The 24,125-nt window shown below is 38.6% G+C and overlaps 1 protein-coding gene across 6 annotated transcripts in view; it reads right to left on the bottom strand.

Annotated features, from left to right (window-relative positions):
* Nucleotides 1–23,870, bottom strand: part of PRKX (protein kinase cAMP-dependent X-linked catalytic subunit) — a 141,515-nt gene extending 117,645 nt beyond the window's left edge. For 2 of the 6 annotated variants that reach the window (XM_020992891.2, XM_020992892.2), the window contains exon 1: nt 22,678–23,865. In XM_020992891.2, the coding sequence (XP_020848550.1) occupies nt 22,678–22,921 (244 nt within the window). In that variant the 5' untranslated portion in view covers nt 22,922–23,865. Of the gene's footprint in view, nt 1–22,677 lie in introns of all 6 variants that reach the window. The other 4 variants (XM_078146128.1, XM_078146129.1, XM_020992890.2 and 1 more) reach the window with 4 other exon arrangements.
* Nucleotides 23,871–24,125: the final 255 nt, after the last annotated feature.

Genomic DNA, 24,125 nt, shown 5'->3' with positions numbered 1-24,125 from the left:
CATTAAACCTGCTTTTCCTCAAACATAAAATCAAGAACAAAAATCCATTTCTTATTTAATTTCTGTTGTTTTTTCTTAATCACTATCATTGCAACAATATTCTTTTCTACTATTTTTCATAGTAACCTTTCATTATCAAAGTTAAGAGCATGAGTAAAACCAGACTTTGAAGGGCTAGCTGGAACATAACCACCATTCATGCATATAGTACTGTGTCTGTGCAAAAAAGGCATTCTCAGTTCCAAACACCTAACTTAAAAATGACCTTTTAATTCAACTTACTTGAATTAGGGGTTTTCTGTGCTATCTCTGAACATCTATGATTTGGTAATATCTGATATATATTATTACATACATATAAGACATACATATAAGACTTTCGGATTTCCAAGTGCTTTAATATACGTCATCTGATGGTCACAACTGTGAGATAAATACTATGTATATTCTTTTTTTCATTTTTCACCTGAGTAAACAGAGGTTCAGACATGTTAAGTAAGTTATTCAAAGTTACACATTGAACCCAACCAAATTTAGTATTCTTTCCATTATCTCCATGCTGCTTATGAACAGGAAAGATTTTTTATCGAATGCATTCCATCTCTTTCTCTAAATGGGAAAGAAATGGGGGAAAAAGTGGAACTGTCATTACTTAAGTTTATCATTTGGAATACTCTGTTCAGACAAGAAAAACTATTATATTTATATAGCAATTATGCTTGATACTTAAAGGAACTCTATAAAATAGAGAAGCTATCATCCCCATTTTACACAAAGGAGAAAGAAATACAACACAAAGTTGAAAAAAAATCAGTATTTTGTCCATGGTGACAAGGTTTATAAGTGGGGAAAAGAGACTAGAAGCAAGATCTTTTTGACTATTATTCTAGTGCATTTTCACTAGTCCACAATGACTCCCTGAAGCAATGTCGAGGGCCAGAAAGTTCCTTTCCATGGTAACAAAGACAAGTTATATTAATGTACACGATCATAGTGATGGGGTTCAGGTTGGTTATGGGACCTCAACCCCATCAACAGAACATTAAAAAATGTATGTTAATTGAAGAATATAATATTCTTATTTTTATTAATATATGTGTGTGTGTGTGAATTGGGCTCCAAAATGGAAGAGAGTGGTATCAAGTAAGTATCAAGAAGAGAGTATTTACATTTGAAAAATGTGTTTTTTGTATTCAGTGACTCTAATGCAGGGGTAGGGAACTTGCAGCCTGCAGGCCACATGTGGCCTTCTAGGTCCTCGGGTGAGGCCTTTTGACTGAGTAAGTCCTAGTTTTACAGGACAAATCCTTTTATTAAGGGGATTTGTTCTGTAAAGTTTGGATTCAGTCAAAAGGCCACAGGTTCCCCACCCCTATGATATCTCCCTAAAATAACATTTTAACAACAATTGTCTTCTAGTGGAAATCTAGACTATCACAATTTCCAGAGAATCAAAATTACAGGTCACCAAAAGGACAATGAAGTGACAAACAGTGGACATACCTGGCCTATGGCAAATCTCCAACTATAGCCATAGAGCAAGAATAAAGGATTACAGATGGACACCCTCCACCTACTCTGTTCCTGATCTAATGAATGCGTCTGGAAGAAGTCACACAACTCTGCTGACAATGCACTACAAATCTGATATATGATCTCAAAAGGGCCATAATGATGGAACCAACAAATCCTTCCACTCTTCCCTGATTAATTCGCTACTTAACTTCCCACAGCATCCATTTCAATCCCTTTTTCCTCCTCAAATCACCTAGTTAATCAACAAATATTAATTAAGTACTTACTATGTGCCACATGCCAAATACCTACATCACCATTGCTCCACTGGCTCTTTGCAGATCTCATGTCATACTTCATGAGAAAACTGAAGTGATCTGTTGTGGGATTTCTCTATTCATTAATTTTACATCTCAGATCTCATCATCATATCATCTCTCAGTCTCTTACTTTTTCTCAACCTTAGAAGAAGAAATTATCCTTCTTATCCAGATTTACTCCTTTACTTATTCCCTTAATCCCATTCAAACTGACTTTCTCCGGCAGCTGTTCCCCTCAATCATCTCTTTACCCACCTCCATCCATCTCTCTCTTTATCCACTGGCTTTAAAGCCCGAATCTCCCTAACCTTAAAAAACATCTTCATTCACCCTGCCATTCCTTCTCCTACAATCACCCCATAGCTACTCCCCTTCACTGCCAAACTCTTAGAAAAAATAGTAATATAGAGTTCTTACCTCTACTTCTTCACCTCCTACTCACTCCTCTAGCCTTTGCAATCTGATCTCTAAACTGGTCTCCCTCAGGTTAGTTACTAAAGCTCTTCTTTGCTAAATGGAACATCTTATTGACCTCTGTATAGTGTCTGACACTACTGACCACCTTCTTTTCCTTAACTCTCTCTTCTTTGGGTTTTCATGCCACCAGTTTCAATTGGTTTTCCTCCTTCAGATTCAATCACGCCTTTGCAATCCTCTAGTCTGTATCATCCATCATCTATATCCTATCTCTCTTTGCATGGATATACAAAAAGATCCTGCGCCATTTTTTTTTCTATACTCTTTCCTGGTGATCCCATCAGTTTCCATGAGTTCAACTATCAGGTCTAGGCAGATGATTCTAAAATCTACATAACCCTCATTTCTCTTCTGAGCACTGGTTCCACATTTTTAGCTATCTGTCATATATCTCCAAGCTGGATGTCCTAACTCAACGTGTCCAAAACAGTATGCATTACTTTCCCCACAAAATCCACTCATCTTTCTAACTCCCTTGTATCTGATAAAGGCAATACCATGTTTCCAGTCACCCAGGTTCCAAACTTCAGAGTCACACAACTCTACACTCTCCCTTACTTACATATCCATTCAATTGCTGGGTCCTACTAATTCTACCTCCATAAATCTATTATGTTTATCTTCTCTCCACTCTCAAGGTCACCACCATACTTCTAATCCCTAAACTATTGATCTCCTTGTCTCAATCCAAGTCTCTCCCCCTCCAATTTATTTTTTTGCAAGATTGATATTCTTAAATCACAGGCCTAACTAACCATGTCATTCCCCTGACCAAAGAGATTCAGTGACTCCCTATTGCCTCTAAGATAAAATACAAATCCCCTGGTTTGACATTTAAAGGTTTTCACATTAATCTACCTAACATATTCTACTTTCCAATCAAAATAGTGCACTTGCAGTTCCACAATGTTACATTCCATGCTTTTGTCCAAGCTATCCCTTTTGCCTGATATATTCTACCCTACTCACCTTGTTTTCTTATAACCCCTTATTTAAGTCCCATCTCAAGGCACCATCCCCCATATCCCCACTCCATCCTATAGCAAATTATTTTGTATTTATTTATATGTCTATACATTGCACCACCCACCCAGTGGAATGGAGGGTAATGGTGGTAAAGGCACTATTCAATTTCTGTCTTTAGCTGTGCAGCACCCTGCACCTATTTGCCCGTCACATTGCAGATGTTTAATAAATGTACAGTGAACTGAACTGGCAACTGCTGTGCTGTACTGATACCCATGAATCAAGAGGCTTAAAAGGAGACTTTTAGAATGTTGTAGCGATCCCCCACGGAAGATTTATGGGAGGACACGGAAAAAAGTCACAAAGGATGAAGTATGATTGGGTTGCAAAGTGCATTACAGGAAGGAGGGCCAACACTGATGAAATAACAGTTCTATTAAAGTACATATATGATTGTGCACATTTGTATATTTATTTTGAGGCAAAGTGGTAACATTCCTCATGCCATCCACACAGAGCTCTGGAAAGAATGGACTTCACTGGTCCACAACCAGTGGGTTATGGTGATAAGGTAGTAAGAAGTCACAATCATAGGGAGATTCAAGGAGAACTGAATCAAGATTTCACTTTTTGATACCTAAAAAAAGTAGTTTTTTAATTTAAATTTCTTATTTACTCATACTCTTCAAGGAAGGTACTCTTTTAATTCTCAAAGCAGTTTAAGTACAATGCATTACAAAACAAAAAGAGAATTCGAGAGCAGGTGACAGCTGCCTTATTTTCCCAACACTTGCTGCTACCAGCTGTTCTGTGGCAGATGGGCACAGCTGCTTGAAGTGTGTCTGGAAGTGTTGAGTACACTAGAGAAAGGGGTTGTATGCAAAAGAGTTATCAGCTGGCCCTTAGAACAATCATGGAAAGAAAAATTATGACTCAGGAGAAGGGACAAAAGCCAATCAAGTTCAAATCACAGTCATCTCTAACACAGTGGATCATTAAATAATCAAAAGGGGGTGGCACCACAACTGTGTTGCAATGAAGTTATTAAAAGGAGAAGAAAGACAAAGTTGTTGTTCTTAATTATTTCAGAATCAGAAGGAATAATACTTTCCCTACCATGACTAGGCTCTTGCAACTCCAGATCAGCTCTCAAAGTCTCATTATCAAGAATCTGAGTCTTATGCTCAAATACAGTAATGATGAGCTAAATGGTTTCAGTTTTTTGTTTTGTTTTTTAACTAACTTTCTCCCAATGACTGCTGACCGCATTAACATTCCAATTTCAGGCAAAACTGAAAATTCTGCTTTTCCAGCACCTCAGCCCCAGATACCTTATTCTATAACGAATTCATTTCCTGGCAATTTTCCTGATGTTGCTATCTAAGGTTCCAAGGTTCTGACAGAGGTGCCCAACCTGAGCACCCCACCCTCTGCTATTCCCCTGACTGGTCACACAAGGCTTTGTGGCCATGATCCACAAGGTCCCCAAATAAGATTTATCTGTCCCCAAATAAGATTTATCTGTCACCTCATAGCCAGGCTATATGTTTGTGGGTAATAAATAGAGGGTCTGACAAAACTAATGAGAGGATAAAATAAAATCTTTTTCTCTTCTAGTTAAAGTGAATCTTAAACAGAAGCCTTCTGGAGACAATGGCTTCAGCTTCTTTTTGATTACCAAAGTAACCTTAATGTTTTTCAAGATAATTGTCAAGGGCCTTGGTAGGCCAGTGGGAGAAGATAGGTAGGCTCTTAGTACCCTCAAGTTAGGAAAACATACAGCGGACTGGGACCTGGCCTTAACAAAAATGCTGGTTATATAGATCTCGTAGTTATCTGCATAGAGATGATGAGACCCATAGGAGGTGATGAGGCCATTAAGAGACAGAGAACAGAGAGAGAAGAGAGGACTCATAATGGACTTAAGTAACATTTACAGTTAAGAGGAGCAAAATAGATAAGCCAACAAAAGAGAAAGATCTGTTAGGTTAGAGAAGTAGGAAAGAGCGTTATCACTAAAACCCAGAGTGGAAAAGAAAGAGTATCCAGAAGAACCTGGTGAAAGATGTTAAATGCAGCTGATAGGTTGAGAAGGATGAAGTCGGAGAATATATAATCAGATTTGTCAATTAAGAGATTTTTTTGGTAACCCTGGAGAGAGAAGTTTCAGTTGAGTAATGAGTTTAGAAGCCAGAGTTCAAAGGCTTGAGGAGTGAGAGGAAAGAAAGTAAAGCTGAGTAGATAGGGTTTTGTTGTTGTTATTTTATTCCTGGGAGTTTGGCCAAGTAAGAGAAGTGAGACACAAGGTGATAAGTTTGAGTGTATGGCTGAATCTTGTGCAGGTTTTAAGGATAGGTAAGATTTGGGCATGTCTGAAATCAGTAGAAAAAGAAATTAGTAGAGAGAGGTCAAAGATTTGAGACACACAGGGAATGAGGCTACAATCTGCCATAGGCAATATGAGGGGAGGGGATAAAGTGCAAGTAGAAATGTTGACCTAGGTAAGAATGGCCTCTCTGTTAAAGACAGGGAAAGGAGAAGAAATCCATGGTGGCGGCAGGGATGTCATGGGATTTTGAGATGGAAGAAAGAAAGGGGCTCACATTAAATGGCCATACCCTCAGCTGAGAGAAAGTAAGACAGGGACAATATGGGATAACTGAGGAGAGAAGAAAAGATCTAGAATAGCTTCTGTGGCCAGTGAGATAGGGAACCAACTAGAGAGGAATAAAAGAATGTTCTTGCTGCAGTGTTGGATTAGATAAATTTATAATGTAATTACCATTCAGCATGGTTATGTTCTCCAGCTACATGTGAGTAGGAGTGGAGGAGGTAAATGTGGTAGTAATCCAGGGTTGAGGATTGGCAAGAGATTAGTAGCTACAGGGCAAAGGGACAAGGAACTTAAGACAAGAGAATAGCACAGGTCAATATTAGAAAAGAAACTATAGTTACAGCAGAGGTATATTTAACCCTATTCAAAGATGTAAAAATGAAAGCAACAAATAAGTTTCGGAGGGGTGAGATGTAGAGAAAGAAGGTATAACAAGAGGTTATCATCATAGTGAGGAATGTTGGAGTTCTGTTTGTTATCCTGGTTTTTATTTAATTAAGGAAGTAGAATACATGTGAGTAAGGTCTAGGGTATGTCTATACCTGCGTATGACTAAGGAGGGAGTGAATCCTGGAATTTAAGGAGACTGAAGAATTGGAAGGTTAGAAAATTTGAAGGAGCATAAATATAGTTACTGAAGTTCTCTAGTGTAAGCATTGGGGGCAAGGGGAGAAAAGGCATAGCAGATGCTAAACTTCTTAAGAAAGGAGGGAGAATGACTTGAGGGCTATGATACAATAGCCACCATGATACAGATTTGGTGGAAAAGTTTAATAGTGTGAACTTCCAAGGAGGAGAAGAGACTTCAAAAAAGGGAGAGTCTGGAAGCATCAGTGGGAAGCAAGGAGTACCTTCTCCTCCAGGACCAGAAGGAGGACTGAGTGAAGATAGAGTCAGCACTAGAGAAAACAGCTAGGGATACAGTTTCAACAGCATGGAACCAGGTCTTAAAAGGGACTAGTAGATGGAAGGAATATAATAGAGAGTGATTTCTAATGAAGGCTAGCTTGTTTACTATGTAATAGGAATTCCAAGAGTGGGCAGGGCTTGAATGGGGATATGCATTGGGCAGAATTGAAGAAAATGAGGATGAAAGAACCAGGAATTAGAATAGCATACTCTTATAGTGCCAGTGATTGATCAATCCAAGGACAGGAAAAAAAACAGGTGGTGGGAGATTATCATCCACAAAGATAGTATTATGTGTCAAGTGGATAATACGGCTCAAAATGTCTCCATGTGAGATTTTAGAGCAACACCTCTAAAACATTCTTGTATGGTAATTAGATACACCATACAAATGGTATTGGCTCTACAGTATGATATAATGGAAATACCAACATTGGCTTGGAAGCCAAAAGACCTGAATTTTCATCTAGGTTCTTTCACTAACTAGCAGTAAATCACTGAGCAGCCCACAACTCTCCTGTGTCTCTGTTTCTTCATCTGTAAGATTAAACTTACAAAGATCAAAGGATCTGTCCAGTTCTGAAACTGCAAAACTATGAATTCTATCAAGGTAATATAGAAAAGAGGGAATAAAAGAATGAAAAGTTTTCAAATCTGATGATTTGTTTGCCAACAAAAATCAGGTCATGTGAACAAAATGGATACTCCACAACCTCTCAAACCTCTCCAAAATAGAACAAAGGAACTTCAGCTGTCTCCAAGGTCTAAAACTTCTAGAATCCCCCAAAGAATTAAAAAATTACAAAAGAAAACACAAATTGGTGCTCACTGCCCCTGAGTTCACTCAGTACCTACACTACTAGCAGCAAGGCTTCACTAGAAGACACACAGACTAGGAACGCCTATAGGGGCTTGCAACAAAACCCAACTCTATAGCCCTGTGCAGAAGACCAGATACAGATCTTAAATAACCCAATCTCAGAAAAGGAAATACATCTATCTGTCTAGGAACTACTAAAGAAAAAACCCCTCATCCCTAGAAGTTCACAGGAGAATTCTATGAAACTTTTAGAGAACAGTTCATAGCTATGCTTCACGCATTATTCTTAAAAAATGAAAAAGAAAGCATCCTCCCAAAATCCTGTTATGAGACAAATATAATCCTAATGCCTAAAGTAGAGAAAGATAAAACACAGAAAGAAAACTATAGGCCAATATCATTAATGAACATTTACTCAAAAAGCATTAAACAAAATCCTGTCAAACAGACTACCGAGATTTATCCAAGAAATCATTCATTATGATCAAGTAAGATTTCTACCAACAATGCAAGGATAGTTCAATATTAGGAAAACAATCAATATAGCCATATTAAAAACCAAAACATCCAAAACTACATGGCCATAACAACAGATATAGAAAAAGTCTTTGACAAAGTATAAAACTCTTTTATGCTAAAAACCCTACAAAGTATAGACACGGAGGGACCTTTTTTTAATCTCATAAAAAGTACCTATCTAAAACCAAAAGCAAGAATCATATGCACCTTTTCCAAAAAACACAGCAGTAAAGGAAGGATGCCTAGTTCCCTACTATTATTTGACATAGTTCTGGAAATGCTAGCAATAGCAATAAGACAAGAGAAATAAATTAAAGGAATAAAGATAGTTAAAGAGACGGTAAAAACTATCCTATCTGCTTGTGATAGTGATGATTTTCTTGAAAATTTTTAAAGAATCAGCAAAGATATTAGTCAATACAAGTTTTAGTAAAGTTTCAGGCTATAACAAACCCTCAAACATTAACAACATTTTTATACAATAACAAAAACACAAGAAGCAATAATAGAAAGGGAAATCTCATACCAAGTAACAACAAAATGCATAACATATCTAGGGATTAACCCATCAAAGCACACAAAAAGGCTTGTATAGATTGAATTACAAAGTGTTCCTTAAAGAAATAAAGAACAACTTAAATAGATGGAGGAATATTCAAGTACTCATGGCTCATGACAATACTACCCAAATGAATTTACAGTTCTAATGTCATACCAATAAAATTATCAAAATGATACTATATAGAACTTGACAAAATAATTACAAAATTCACTTGGAAAAAACAAAAGATCTAGAATGTCAAGAGAAATGGGAAAAGAAGTAGGGACAAGGGAGGAAAAGCACGTCCAGACCCCAAACTATATATTACAAAACAGAAAGCACCATACCTATCTCGTAATGGTTTAAAAAAAATGGACAAAGAATGGAATAGACTAGACATGGGAGAATCAGAAACAACTGTACTCAATAACTCAGTGTTTGATAAAATTGAACACACAAATTACCTAAGAAAAACTCCATATATGATCAAAACTTCTAGAAAAACTGGAAAGCAGTCTAACAGAGATTAGGCTTTGACCAATACCTTACACAATATTATTCCACAATACATTCTAAGTGGTTATGTGACCTTAATATTAAACATAATGCTATAAAAAAGACAAGATCATGTATTTTTCAGAGCTATAGGGAAGAGATGCATTCTTAACCAAGAAAGAGATAAAAGCAATTACATGAAGTAAAATAGATAACTTCAATTATTTGAAACTGAAAAGCTTATAACATTAATTCACCTAGGAAAAAAAAGGACAAATGGTAGGGAAAATCATTGTGTCCAATTCCTCTGATAAGGGTTTAGAATCCAAAATATATACACAATCTGTCCATTCACATGTGTATATATTACAGAAATATGTGTGTATAAATATATGAGTAATAGCCATTATCCAACAGCTAAATGGTCAAAGGATATAAAAAAACAGTTCTCAAAAGAACAGTAAAGTATTCACAAACACCTGAAAGAATGCTCCAAGTCACTAATAATAAGAGAAATGCAAATCCAAACAATCCTGAAGCTTCATCTCACACCCTGCAAATCGGAAAAAAATCACCCAAAAATGGAATAAAAAATGTTGTTGAGAAAGTAGAATAATGGGCACAGTAATTCACTGTTGGTAGAGCTAAGAAATGATACAATCGTTTTAGAAAGCAATTTGGAATTATGTAAATAAAATGATGTTATTTAAAATATTAAAAAACTCTCTGCACCAGAAACTCCATTATTGGTTTTATACCCCAAGAAAACCATTAGTAAAAAGAAAGCCACCATATACACCAAAATATTTATACTAGCACTTTTTGAGATAGCTAAAAATTGGAAACAAAGTCAATTGGGGAATAGCTAAACAAATTGTGGTACATGAATGTAATGGAACATTATTGTGCTGCAAGAAATTATTCTTGTGCTAAATACAAAGAATGATAGAAAGATATAGATGAACTGATGAAAAGTGAAGTAAACAGAGACAAGAAAACAATATGCACAGTAACTACACCAATATAAACGGAAAGAACTACACACCCCAAAAAAAAATCAAAAGTGAATGTAACAAAATTATAAAAAACAAGCAGGACTCAATTGAAGAGATATGAGAATACAATGTGTCCCTTCCAGGAAGTGAGAGCTCCCCAGGTATTATATTATCACACGTTTTCAAACATTTTTTAATGTCCAACTCTGTTGATATTTTTTCCCTTCTCTCTCTCTCTCTCTCTCTCTCTCTCTCTCTCTCTCTCTCTCTCTCTCTCTCTCTCTCTCTCTCTCTCTTTCTCTCTTTAAGTGAGGCAATTGGGGTTAAGTGACTTACCCAGAGTCACACAGCTAGTAAGTGTTATGTGTCTGAGGCCGCATTTGAACTCAGGTCCTGCTGACTTCAAGGCTGGCGCTCTATCCACTGCACCACCTAGCTAGCTGCCCCCTATTTTTTCCCTTCTCAAAAAAAAAATGTGTTTCCTGGGATGGCTCTCTGGGAGGGAAAAAGGGATACTTGGAATAACTATGACATAAGAAACAGAAGACAGCAATAAAAACTTATTTTAAAATATTAACCAGCACTACTCCTATGATTTCTGTGTAAAAAAATCTTTACTCCCTGAAAAGACACAGCTAACAGTCCTAACCTGAAAAAAAAAAAAAGGTTTTGAAATAATTCCCAATGTGGCAACTGGTCTTCCTCTACTACTCCAGATCAGTAACTCCTCTTAATGAAGTATTAGAGAGTTGCCCGGGAAGTTAAGTAGTTTGGAAGCTAACTGAGAAGGTAAGTGGTTTGCCAGCAGTCACACAGCTAGTATGTATCAGAGACAGGACCTGAACATAAGTTTTCATTACTCCAGGACCAACCATCTATCCACAATGACAGCACCAGCTTTCATAAACTTACATGCCAAAGTTCATATTAGCACCATTCAGTCAAATTTGATTCTGAATAGAATATAAGCACTTCAGAACTACAATGCTAACCACACCTTCTCAGGGAATTAAGAGATCAGTTTCACTTTAAGATTTTTTTTTCTCCCTCAAGAAAATAAACTTAGTATGAGTAATTGCTAGACCAGGGGTGGGGAACTGCACCTTGAGGTCACATGTGGCCTTCTAGGTCCTCAAGTGTGGCCCTTTGGCTGAATCCAAACTTCATAGAACAAATTATGTGACCTCAAGGTTCAGGTTCCCCACCCCTGTGCTAGACCTTCTCAATAAACAAAAGACTTAAAGTCCAGGGGCATCTGTTCTGGCACTGTGCATAGAAAAGTGAAAATAATCAATGAATGACTGGAAGAGAAAGAAACTTCTAAGTCAATATAATGAATGAAATGAAAAAGAAAGAAACAAAAGACTGGAAGGATGGTAAGAGAGACAGAGATAAGTGGTTATGTGGCACAAATGCTACCTTCTACAATATTCTTCAGCCCTTCAAAACAAAGACAATCCACTTCACCACCTTTCATAGATAGTGAGCTAAAAGAACATAAGAACATTTTGAAAAATGGCATTGGACATATACAAAGGGAATTTTTTCTCTCCCTTTCCAAAAAAGTTATAAGGTTAAAATGGAATGGGCTACCCTGATAGGTAGTAAATTCCTTATTACTGGGGGGATATAAGCAAAAGTAGGTGATGACAGTTCTGCACTTATAGGGTCACAGATTAACAGCTAGAAGGAGCCTCATCTAAGAAAGTCTAGCCCAGAGAAAAGAAATGACTTGCCTGAGGTCACAGGAGTCCAAGTACTGTGCTCTAACTTTAAATCCCAATACTTTTCCACAACACTCCAATAGAGATGAGATATTGTAAAAAGGTTCCTGTTTAGGGCAGAGACTAGATTCAATGACCAAGATTCAATGATCTGAAGCTATCAGAAACAAGAGTACATATACATCCAAACAAAGAGAAAAGGAAGGAAAGAGATTGAGCTATGCCAGTATTTACTATTCAATTTGGATTTATAGTTTAATATTACAAAATCAACTTTCTTCCCCAGCTATAAAAGTCTATATTTACAGGGAAAATACGTTAAAAGAGTCATCCTTGTGTTCATAGCACTTGGCACAATGCCTGGAATATAGCAGGTGATTAATAAAATGCTTGCTGGCTTGACTTGATATAAAGGTAGTTCCCAATTTTATAAGCAAGTCTTTTGTTTCTTAGAGGAAGTGGATGGTTTGGTTCCTGGACTAGTCCACAAAAGCATCACTAATACCTACTTCAACTGCATCCCTCACAGCAGCAAAGTCATCCTCTCTTTTACCCATTTTTCTCCTCTGTTTTACCCATAATATACTTAAAATATGCTAAAAATAATAGTGATACCAGTCCCTTCGGCACTGGGTCACATTAAGCAGAGTCTACTATGAAGGCAGGAATGGCATTCTCTCAAATACTAGCTCTCAAAAGTGGGTCTGAGTCCAGGCCTGGCTTAGGGAAAGAACATTTTCCTAAGGCTCACATAACCAAGGTCACCAATAGAAGGAGTGAAAGAAGAACCCTGGCAGGCCTAGATCACTCATGACACTGGATAGGTGATAGTCCTGAGAAAAGCAGAGGTGTCTCTAAGTGTGGGAAAAGAAAAACCAAAGAACCACACACAGCCTTACTTTCTCCAGAAGGGAAGGAAAGGAGTGTCCCTCTGACAAATAGAGAGAAGGGAGTTTGTGTTCTAGGACACCCTACTGAACCCGGAATTTTTATTTCTAGTAATAATCTCCCAAAACCAAGCATATCGTTATAATTCATCTACTTCGTTAACAGAATGACATTACTATGTGATTTCATCTATATCCAACCATCATTTACACCACTATTTCAATGGGAAAACACATTCTGAGTTCCAATTCCAGGGACATGCTCTCCAGGAAAAAGGAAGTTGGGGGGGGGAAGGGTTTTGATTGTGGAGATCTCACTACCATCCTAAGCAACCATTTTAAAATTCCTTTCAAAAACAGCACTTCTCTTTTCTCTTATTTATTTTCTCCATCTTTCCTTTGAGTAGGAATCTGAAAAAGAAAAGAGGAAGGAAAAGGAGACTGGAACACAGATTAAAAAATTGCTGGGCTTCTATTCCTTGAGTCTTCCCTTTTGCCTAATCTTTTGAGGTCTCTGTTTCTATGGTACTATAGGAGACACTAAGTAGTTATAAAACTCAATTAGACATCCATTCACATAACATCAGCTGTCTTACCAGTTTTATCACCTAGAAACTATCAGACCAAACAAAAAGTTCAGCTCAGTGCTAAGCAGTAACAACTCTTACGTATATATTCATTACATAATATTATATATGTGTATATATACACATACACACATATACACATATATGCACTAAATGACATTTTAGTTTGTTTTGGGAGTAAAATCCCTTTACCAATGTAGACGAGCAGTTGCTTAAGAACTAAAAATAAAAAGAAAGTTGGTGGGGGGGAGGGGGCCAATACAGTCTGTGTAAAAGGCAGCTGTCTATCCATTACAACAAATATCCACTCATCAGATGAGATAAGTTATGTAAAAATATTTTAAAAGCCTATCTGGGATCAAAGGCTGTAGGGGATCAAAGGCTTTACAGCTAATCCAGTATCATGGTTCATGATATCGGATTCAACTCCCTAATTTTATAGATAAATAGATATAAATGAGGTTAAATGCTATGTTAAATCAACATTACATAAGAAATGAGCAGTAGCAGCAAAATTTGAACCTAAGTCTTCTGATTCCAGATAAAGTATTCTTTGTAGGACCACACACTGATATGTCATCTGATTATTCTACATATACAGTAAAAGTTCAGTAATTTAAACTCTAGTCACTGAGAAGCTGTAATAATTTTGATTAGTGAAAAAGATGAACTTCAAACTCAAAGATGAGAAATTTATTTGCTAATGAAAGAATTAGGCCAAACTAAAAGTGTAAAGAGGATTATTAAACTACAAAAGAGAACTATTTTAAGTATGTCAGAAATGCTGTTGATGCAAACTTTTTTTTCAAATTTACAAACAAAATAAGCTCAGTAACAATATACTTAACTATTCATAAAAGCAAATGCTCCTACCTATAAAACACTAACAGTTTAGTACTATATACACTTTAAAACAGTAAGTAAAAAAAGTAAAAAAGTAAAAAAAAATTTAAAAAGAAAAGTAAACATTTCCCTAAAAAAATTATGTCAATGAGAGCATAAGGGCATGGGGTTGGAGAGGAGAATAAGCATGTATTAAACACCTACTATGTTTGTCAGGCATTGTGCTAGGTGCTTTATAATTATTATCTCATTTGATCCTCACAACAATCACAGGAAGTGGTGTTAATTATGATCTCCATTTTACAACTGAAGAAACTGAGAAAGACAGAGATTAAGTGACTTGCCCAGGGTCACGCAGCTAACAAAGTTATTTGAACTCAGGTCTTCCAAGTCCAAGGCCCTGCACTCTTATCTTCCCAATGTGCCATATAAATGACTTAAAGAGATAAAAGAACTTGTTGTAGACAAGCTTTCTAACCTTGGGAATGTCAAAATCTCTTTGTGCTTGAGTTTCCACATCAATAAAATGAAGACGTAGAACTAAATTTTCTAAGGTCCTTTCCAGCTCTAAATTCCGAAATGCTATAAACACTATTATCATCAGCCTTTTTCACTTATTCAGACTAGACTTCCTTCCAAAATATGCAGTTTCATTCTCTATGAGAGACCCTGTGCTTGGATAGTCCAGAGTAAAAACACAAAAAACCTCAGCCATTTAATGCCCTGCCTCTCTGTTTTTCCCATCTACTAAAAGAAGAATATATACTAGATCAGAGGTATCAAACTCAGCCACAAAACTCCCCAGTGTGGCCTGAACCAGATTAAAATGTAATTGGGAAAATGTTTTATAAAATAAATAAAAATATAACACAACATAGATAATATTAATTTGTGATTTTCTAAATAAAAATGGAGCCCTGAGAGATCATTTCTATTTGAATTTGATACCAATGGCCTAGAGGACCTCTCAGGTCTCTTCCAGTTTTAATATAAGATCCTAAAATTATACAGTAATTGAAGGCTTTCTCATCTTCCCCTGTCAACACATTGCCCTCCAATATGAATGATTATCTTTTGTCACATGTTTGTTCCCATAAATATAACATTCACATTCCCAATTATGTGTCTTTACTCATATCATTCCCAAATCTGGAATGTTATGCCCTTTTAAATTAGCCCAGGTTGCACCACCTCACTTCCTGGTCCCACTATATGGGTCCCCATTGTTCATACTGTCTCCCTTAATTCAAGTACAAGTCTCTTGAAGGCAACAGCCAAACCACCTCATTAATTTAGAACTGTAGGAACCTCAGGTCATTTGGTCCAAAATGCTCATTTTAAAGATGAGGAAAGTGGGGCTCAAAAAGATTAAGTGTCTCTGCCATAAATTATCAGTTAATAAGTAGCAGAAACAAGATGAAAACCCAAGCCCTTTAACTCTAAATCAAAAGCTCTTCTCTACTAAACCATAATATCTCCCTTTACCCAATGATAGCATTTCAAACTCTCCTTCCCACTGTCAATCATTTAGTTTGTTTTGTACTGCCCTGACTCCTTCTAAACAAGAAAAAAAAAGCAAGTCTTTCTCAGCTTATTATATACATTATGCTCCTTCCCACACTCCACAGCGGCCAAAGTGACCTTTTTGTTATTTATTTATCACACAGAATACCCCAACTCCTGTCCCAGAAAGGCTCTCCCCTCTTCCCTGAGTCATAAAATCCCCTGGTTTCTTCAAAACTTAGCTCAGGTGTCACCTTATACGTGAGACTTTTGCTCCTGTCTAGTATCTTCCTCACCAAATATTACCCAATATATATTTTGTATATAATTAAATATGTGCATGTCTTTATAGATGGAACTCACACTCCTTGACTAATGACAGGGACTATTTTATTTCTGTCTTGGTACTCCCAGGATGTCATATGTAGTAGTCATTCAATAAGTTCTTGATTAATCCACTTTAAACTATTAACAATTAGCTACCCCCCAGCTAGAAACATATGCTTTTTAACAGTGAACTGAGTGAACAAAATATTTACTACAACAGAAGTGATTCTCTAATGGTGAGATATTTAGGGATAAAAGACTTCCCTTCAACCTCTCAAAAAATCACATAGAAACAACTTTCCTATTCCAATCTCAAACAACATAAAATCTACACATATGGCAGAGATACCATGTATTAAAAAAAAAACCTCATCTTTTTCAACTCAAAATTAAAAGTAACAAATCTCTATAATATAATTTAATAGTGTAATTTATTGAAGGCTGAAGAGAAATCCATAACTTGGTTTTAAAAGTGTATACCTAGGGGGCAGCTAGGTGCAGTGGATTGAGCACCAGCCCTGGATTCAGGAGGACCTGAGCTCAAATCTGGCCTCGGACACATTAACACTTAACTAGCTCTGTGACCCTGGGCAAGTCACTTAACCCCATTGCCTAGCCAAAAGAAAAAGACACTAAAAAAAAAGTGTACACCTGAAGTATGGTAAAGCAGAAAAAAGGCACTGGTTTGGCATGAAAATCCTAAGATTCCATATGTGCTATTTTTTTCCACCAGACCTTAAATACCTTGAAGCCAAGGTTGAGGAGCTTTCAGTCTGCTCTTAACTATTTTTTTTCATATGTGCTTAACATAAGGTAGCAGCCAATACCACAAAAACAAAATAGCAACTATGTAGACAAACAATCAAACAACAAACATTTATTAAGTGCCTACTATGTGCTAAGTACTGGGGATACAAAAAGAGGCAAAAGACAGTCCCTGTCCAGAAGGAATTTACAAACTAAGAAGAAAGGTACCATGCAAACAAATATATACAAAACAAGCTATATACAGGATAAAAATGGGGCAGGGGGATTGGGGAAGGGTTCTTGTAGAAGGTGAGATTTGATAGGGACTTAAAGGAAGCCAAGGAGGTCAACAGTAGGAGCAGAGAAAGGAGAATGTTCCAGGCACAGGGACAAAAGAATACCCAGCGCCTAAAGATGTAGTGACTTGTTTGTACAACCACCAGGAAGCCAGCATCACTGGATCAAAGTGCAGATGTTGGGGAGTAACATGTAAGCAGACCAGAAAGGTAGGAGGGGACTAGGTTATAAAGGACTTTGAATGCTAAACTATATATATATATATATATATATATATATATACACACACACATATGTATATGTGTGTATGTATGTGTATATATACATATATATGTGCATGTATGTGTGTATGTATGTGTATATATACATATATATGTGTATGTATGTGTGTATGTATGTGTATATATACATATATATGTGTATGTATGTGTGTATGTATGTGTATATATACATATTACATATATATATTTGTGACTGATAATTGTATACATATGCACATGTAATATTTTTAGCTTCAGTTCACAAATACTGAAAGAAACAACATGAGAGAAAATTCCATTTTATGTTCTATCTAAGTGAGAAGATATGGGAATGGAGAATGAGATATCAGAGAAGAGTTTCAACCTTTTCTAATCTTAATGCCATATTTAGTTCCTTTAGTAATTCTACCTTCTAGCCTGGCTGACTAATGAAATAGAAAGAAAACAAAAAACAAAAAAAAATTTACCACTGGCAAATCTGTGTGACCAGCCGTGCCAAGGTAAACTGTGGTTTCAATACTTGGATGAATCTGTGATCTCATCAATGTGGGCATTACTTCAAACAGTCATAGAGCAACTCAATTGAACTTTCTCATTCTGTGATTCTCTCATCTATGTCCTCTAAGTTGGGGGTAGGAAGGTTACAGAACAGGGAGGAGAGGGGAGTTTTGGAGGACACGAGAGAACTAATGTTAAGGATCTTCCTCTTAGATCTCTTGACATCACATGAATATTACACACACACACACACACACACACACACACACACACACACGGTGACCAGCTATCCCTTGCATTATAATCATCCCACATAATTTCCAGACATACAAGTCTGATGACATTTTTATGCCACTTCCCTTATACAAGTCTTCGTGACAATAATGACTCTTGAAAATCAGATTAACAAGTATTGATTATAGACTATTATGTTCAGTAGCTATGCAAAATATAAATGACTCAGGGTCTAACTGGCCTCGATAATTTTCTAATCTATATAAGAAACAACATAATTAGAGAATAGCAATATGGTACAAATGGAAAGAGTAGGGAATCTAGATTCAGAGGTTCAAATCCCAACTCAAATACTCAATCCCTGCATGATCTTGGGCAAGGCACTCAACTTCCTGAGACCTCAATTCCTTATCTGTAAAATAAGGAGATTGTAAATAGATGGTTTCTAGGGAAGAGACCCCAGAGCTAAGATGCTATCACAGGAATAGGCAACAGACCTGTGATTTCATTAGTAAAGGGATCTCCCAGACAAGGAAACTCCATCTAGCAAAGCAGATATCCACCTTCTCTAAAATTTATGGTCTTCAAACATATACCAAGGGCAATGGGAAATTAAGTGCTTTGCCCAGGGTCACACAGTCAAGTAAGTGCTTAAAGGCAGAATTCAACCCATATGTATAATATACTTAATCCTGCCTCTGTTCCCTTGTTCACGCTATTTCCCTTCCAAGCAATGCCTATCTGTTTGTCTATAAAAATTCCACAGATCCTTCAAGACTCATCATTCGTTCTATCTGTATACGCCATTAAGCCTACCCTTAAGAGGTCAGGTGGGATATAGATATATAGATATATAGATATAGATATAGATATAGATATAGATATAGATATATAGATATACACACACATATATAAAATGGGAAATAACACTAGAGTTGGAGTCAAGGTTTAAATCTCCATCCTCACCTCAGAATTTCTCTATCCACTATACATACTGCCTCTGATCCTATGAACAACATAACATGAATACTAAATCATAGTGCACCAGGAAAAAAATACAATAGGAATCCATAAAAAAAAAAAGAGTTCGATAAAGTCCGGGATAATAACTCATTTATTTAGTGCTTCAAAATTATAGAGATGCAGTGTTGGCACAGTAGATAGAGACCGGATCTTGGAACTAGGAAGACCAGGGTTCAAGTGCAAACTGACACATCATGACTGGCAAACCATTTAACCTATTCAAGGTCCTAAGTAACTCTCTATCACTATAAATTGCCTAAGGAGACTAGTTTCACTTAAGTGAATTGTTCATGTTGGAGAACTGAACAATGGACCTCAAAGACCATTAACAAAGTGGAACATGCGCAGAGGAGGGTGACTAAGTTGGTGAGAGGACTGGACACCATGCTTACAGGATATATTGAAGGAAATGTGGATATTTAGCATTTAGAAATAAAACTCAGAGAGGATATCTAAAGAGCTGTCACAAGGAAGCTGGATTTGAGTTGTTTTGCTTAGCCCCAGAAAGAAAAACTATGAGTAATGAGTGCAAGGAGCCAGAGACAGAATGTGGCTCAATATAGGTAAACATTGTCTAACAAATTATCACTATCCAAAATTAAATTAGGCTACTACAAAAGATTATGGGCTCTCCATCACGGGAGAGCTGCAAGAGGTAGGTGGATGATCATCTGCCAGAGATTATGGATAAAAACTTCCTCAATATGGTTTGGCCTACATAACTTAAAACCTTTGAGTTTTATTTTGTTTTGTTTTTTCTGATTCCAGCTTTCTATGTCTTCTGAGAGCTTTTCTGTAACTTAATGTTAGGAGTCATTTTGTCTCAGCCTAATATTGAGTTATTATACAGCTAACTTTCTGAAACAATATGTAAGGGAGTTTACAATTTTATCAGATATACTTGATAACAATTCATCATTTCACCTAAGTGTGTCTTATGTGACCAAAATATTTTTAAAACAGGAAAAGTTTTAAGCAAGCAACAAGGAAACATTTAAAAGAGGAAATTGGTTTAGGAAATGTTTTCCTGGACCAAAAAAGAAAAGAAATCCAAGTGATGTTTTATTTTACGTATTTGTATATATGCACACTTCAGGTACTCTTCCAGGCCTAGTTATATGTGTATGACACCTGGGTATTTCAAGAACTCTAGAGCCCAACCTTCACCTCCAATAATTGCCATGATTTTGTGCAAGATTCTCCTAAATCATTAGCCTTCATATCAAGATCACCCTAGGTTTTAAAACAAAAGTGTCTAAAAGCACTTACGCTATTCAACATAATTCAACAAGCATTTATTAAGCACTTACTATATATCAGGTTTGTGCTAGGAATACAAAAACAAAAATCGAATTTGACCCCAAGGAGTATATGTTCTACTGGGTAGAAACTACATGTACGTAGTATAGATACGCAAAAAAACTAGAAGGTAGAGGGGAGTGCTAGCCTAGACATAAGCCAAAGAGATGCCACTAATGCTCCAAAGGGTTCTAAATACAAATCCCTTCTTCAGGGTACATTTCATAGGGCTTACTCCTGTTCTATACCACATGATTACATATCTTGGACAGAATACATTAATTCTGCAACCCACATCAACCTGGTTCAGCCTCAATGCACCTTAAAACAGAAACAATAAAAAAGGGTGGTGGAATAGTGGCAAAGTACATGAAGCAGGTATTAAGAGGCTTTGGTTCTGATCTTGGCTCTGCCACTAAGTAAACTGTGGGGCTCATAATTCACATCTCAGTGTATATTTCCTTACAAGTACAATAAGGAATCTGAATCTGATGAGTCTTCAGATTTCTTGCAGCTCTAACATTTCAGGATTTTCATATCTTCAATGTTCCCTCAAATAACCATATAGCATGTGCCGTAATCCTTACATCTGACTCCTCTCCAGTATTAACTGCTGACTAGAGGTCATTTCTGCCCATAGGTCCTTCTTCTATCCTCCCAGCATACACATACCAATCCACACAGCTGTCTTGTTCATCCACCCAAACTGTCATTCATATTTTCAATCAGCTTTGGGGGAAGCAAACTAAAGGTAAAAATATGACTGCCACTATCATTAGTTTGTAGATAAATGCCACTTTTTCTGTTTCTTAGCACAATCAAACACATCCTTTTCAAAGACCTGCCCTCCAACCTGGAGCCCTAGAAGACCTTTTAGAATGCCTTTCAGACTAGTCTATATCTTCCAAACTGATCTATAACTTTACTCTCTAGAAAGGTGATGCTGGTGTGATGAATTCTAGTCGCGGCTATGCTATTAACTAGCTTGTGTGTGACTTTGGGCAAGTCACAACCTCTCTGTGCATTGCAGATTCCTCCTCTGTTAAAATAAAGGTATTGGACAAGATGATCTCTGAGGTCCCCCTCCAACTTTAAAATCCTGTCATTCTATGTTGCAAGATTAGATTGAAGGGCTGATACCAACAATAAGTTACTTTTATCCCATGATTTCTCTTACTATCAACATCTTGGCCCAGTCCCCTTAGCAAAGAATGGGCACTATGAGTGATGCAATAAACTTGTGTGAACAGTTTGGAATTAGCATGTGTGCATAGCTCAAAATGATTTCAAAGGGTCAAAATCTTATCTGAAAAGAAATGAACTCTGGGGTTGCCCCTACAAGGTGCCCATACCATACTATACCGCCAGAGCATAAACAAAATATGAAAACCAAATAAGAGGATGAGAAAGCCAACATAAACAAGATGAAGGAAGAGTCCTTGAAATGTTGGTCGGTATGTTATTCCCCCTTCAAAAAAAGGGTGTGACACCTGGCACTTTAAGGCTAGCATTTTAAAAACGTACTAGGTCTCTCACCTCTTCACTATAACATGTATATGGGTTAAAAAAATTGTTGTACCATATACCTTAATATTTAATATGTATACTCCTTCACCAGACATGCTTAGACAGTTAATAAATAACAAGAGTCCTTATCCCAGTTTTGTCTTAAGGCAGAACACAAAAAAATAAAATCAAGTTTATTGAAAGCTGACAGTTCATGAAGGGCCAAGAAGCAAATTAAGTTCGAAGACAAATAGAAGCCAGAAAGCAAGAACTGTGTGTCCTGCAAGAAATGCTAGGTTGGCCGAAGGAAAGTGGTAGTTGTTTGAAGGAGTCCCCCAACTTCGGACTGACCAAAGTCTTTGCAATGATATGAAACACCAACTGCCCCTGCCTCTTTTCTTTGCAGCCGTGCCCAGGGGAAGAGCAGGATGGCAAAGCCCCAAGCCGCACTGGGGAAAAAACACACACAAACACACAAACACACACACACACACACACACACACACACGTGTACGTTAAGTGAGGTGCTCTCGGCTAGCTGTCTGGCTGCACACCATTAAGTGAAACTACCTAGGGAGCGACGACAAGGGGCGGCAGCCGCGGGCTTGACTGTTCCACAAACACTGAGTGCCTTTGTTTGAATTAAACGCCCGGGAATGGGGGGGGGAGCCCGAGCCCAAAGCCACTCCGTGCGCGCAGCTCCAGCCCCCCCCCGCCCATCTCCTCCCCATCCATCCCCAACCTTCCACCGGCTCCCCAAGAGAAACTCACCCACGGTAGCGAGCGTATCGAAGTCCTGAAGCTTGTAAGAGGGAAGCTCGGGCGAAGGGGCCAGGGAGCCCGGGCCCGCCGCGGGGCTCGAGGAATGGGCGGGCTCCGAATCCCCCGACCCTGCGGACCCCGGAGGGGCCGGAGGGGGAGGTGGAGGGGGAGGAGGAGGAGGAGGACTCCCTTCGCTGCCCCCGTTTCCTGCCCCGACCTTGGCCGCTTTCGCTGAGGACCCGGCAGCCTCCATGGGTGGTAGGATGGGGAAAGTCAGAAAACACAAGCCAGAAGCCGGGTCCTCCTGCTTTTCCTCCTCCTCCTCCTCCTCCTCTTCTTCCTCCTCCTCCTCCTCCCTCCTGGTGCCTCTCAGCACATCTGGGGGAAGGGTGGGAAGAGGGATGATGGAGGGGGCGCGGCTGGCTTTCCGCCCCCCCCGCCGGGCCGGCACGGCGGGGGAGGGGAGATGCGTGCACACAACACACACTCACACACGCACGCACACAAACTTTCTGTCCAGCTCTGTAGGACGCGGCCCCGGTGCACTTTCTCGGGGACTTTGATCAGCAACCCTTTGCCCTTGGCCGCGGACAGCCTAGTAGAAGCGGTAGCATTGGTGCCGCTGGCTCCAGCCTCGGCCGGCCTCCTTTGCATCTCGCCCCATGGCTCGGAGGCTCACTCCTTCCCACACCCACCCCGCCCTACACAACCCCAGTCCAGCCCCGGGCAGCCGAGAAGCCAGCAAACCGCGGCAGCAGCGAACAATAGGATAGGGCCAAGTGTCCGGGCGGACTCTTCTTAATTAAATAGCAAAGAGAGAGAGAGAGAGCAGAGAAAGCAGCTGGAGTCTCATTTCTTAGAGGAAGAGGTAATAACTAGAAGTCCCGGGGGAGGAGGAGGAGGAAGAGGCGGTACGGGCCGTCGTGCAGCTGCTGCAGAAGCAGGAGGTGAGTCCCGGGCGGCTGGGACACAATCACCGGGACCACGTTCTTGGTTTGCTTCCGTATTTCCCCGTGCAAACCCCGCTGCCCCTCCACGCTAGAAGGAATCCCCGAGCCCCGAAAGCTGCGAGCAAAGGGAGGTAGAGTTTTATACCATCGTTACCCTTGGGCTTTTTTCCCCCCAGCCTCCCCGGGGCAATCTTTTAATTGAGGCGGCTTTGCTTTCATTAAATGTGAGGGCAGGGGAGGAACCAGGGATTTTCTGAGTACTCTAGGCACCTTCCCGCAACCACGCTAGGAAACCACCGGTTCCACAGACTCCAGCATAAGTCTCCTCCAGTCAGTTCCAAATTCAAAAGACAAGCACGTCCCAGACAACAAGGAAGGGGTTGTGGGTTCTGAATGACAGTGGTGGTGGCCAATGGGAAGGAGCGCTCCCCTCACTCCCTTCATATCTCCGTTTCACAATTGGCGCTCCCGTCCCGGGGAGGAGGGGGATGAAGGAACGACATCAGC

Source organism: Phascolarctos cinereus, unplaced genomic scaffold, assembly GCF_003287225.1.
Source record: "Phascolarctos cinereus isolate Bilbo 61053 unplaced genomic scaffold, phaCin_HiC Scaffold_726;HRSCAF=1367, whole genome shotgun sequence".
Lineage (NCBI taxonomy): Eukaryota > Metazoa > Chordata > Mammalia > Diprotodontia > Phascolarctidae > Phascolarctos > Phascolarctos cinereus.
The sequence above is the reverse complement of the archived record's forward strand: the minus strand, read 5'-3'. Positions and strand labels throughout refer to the sequence as shown.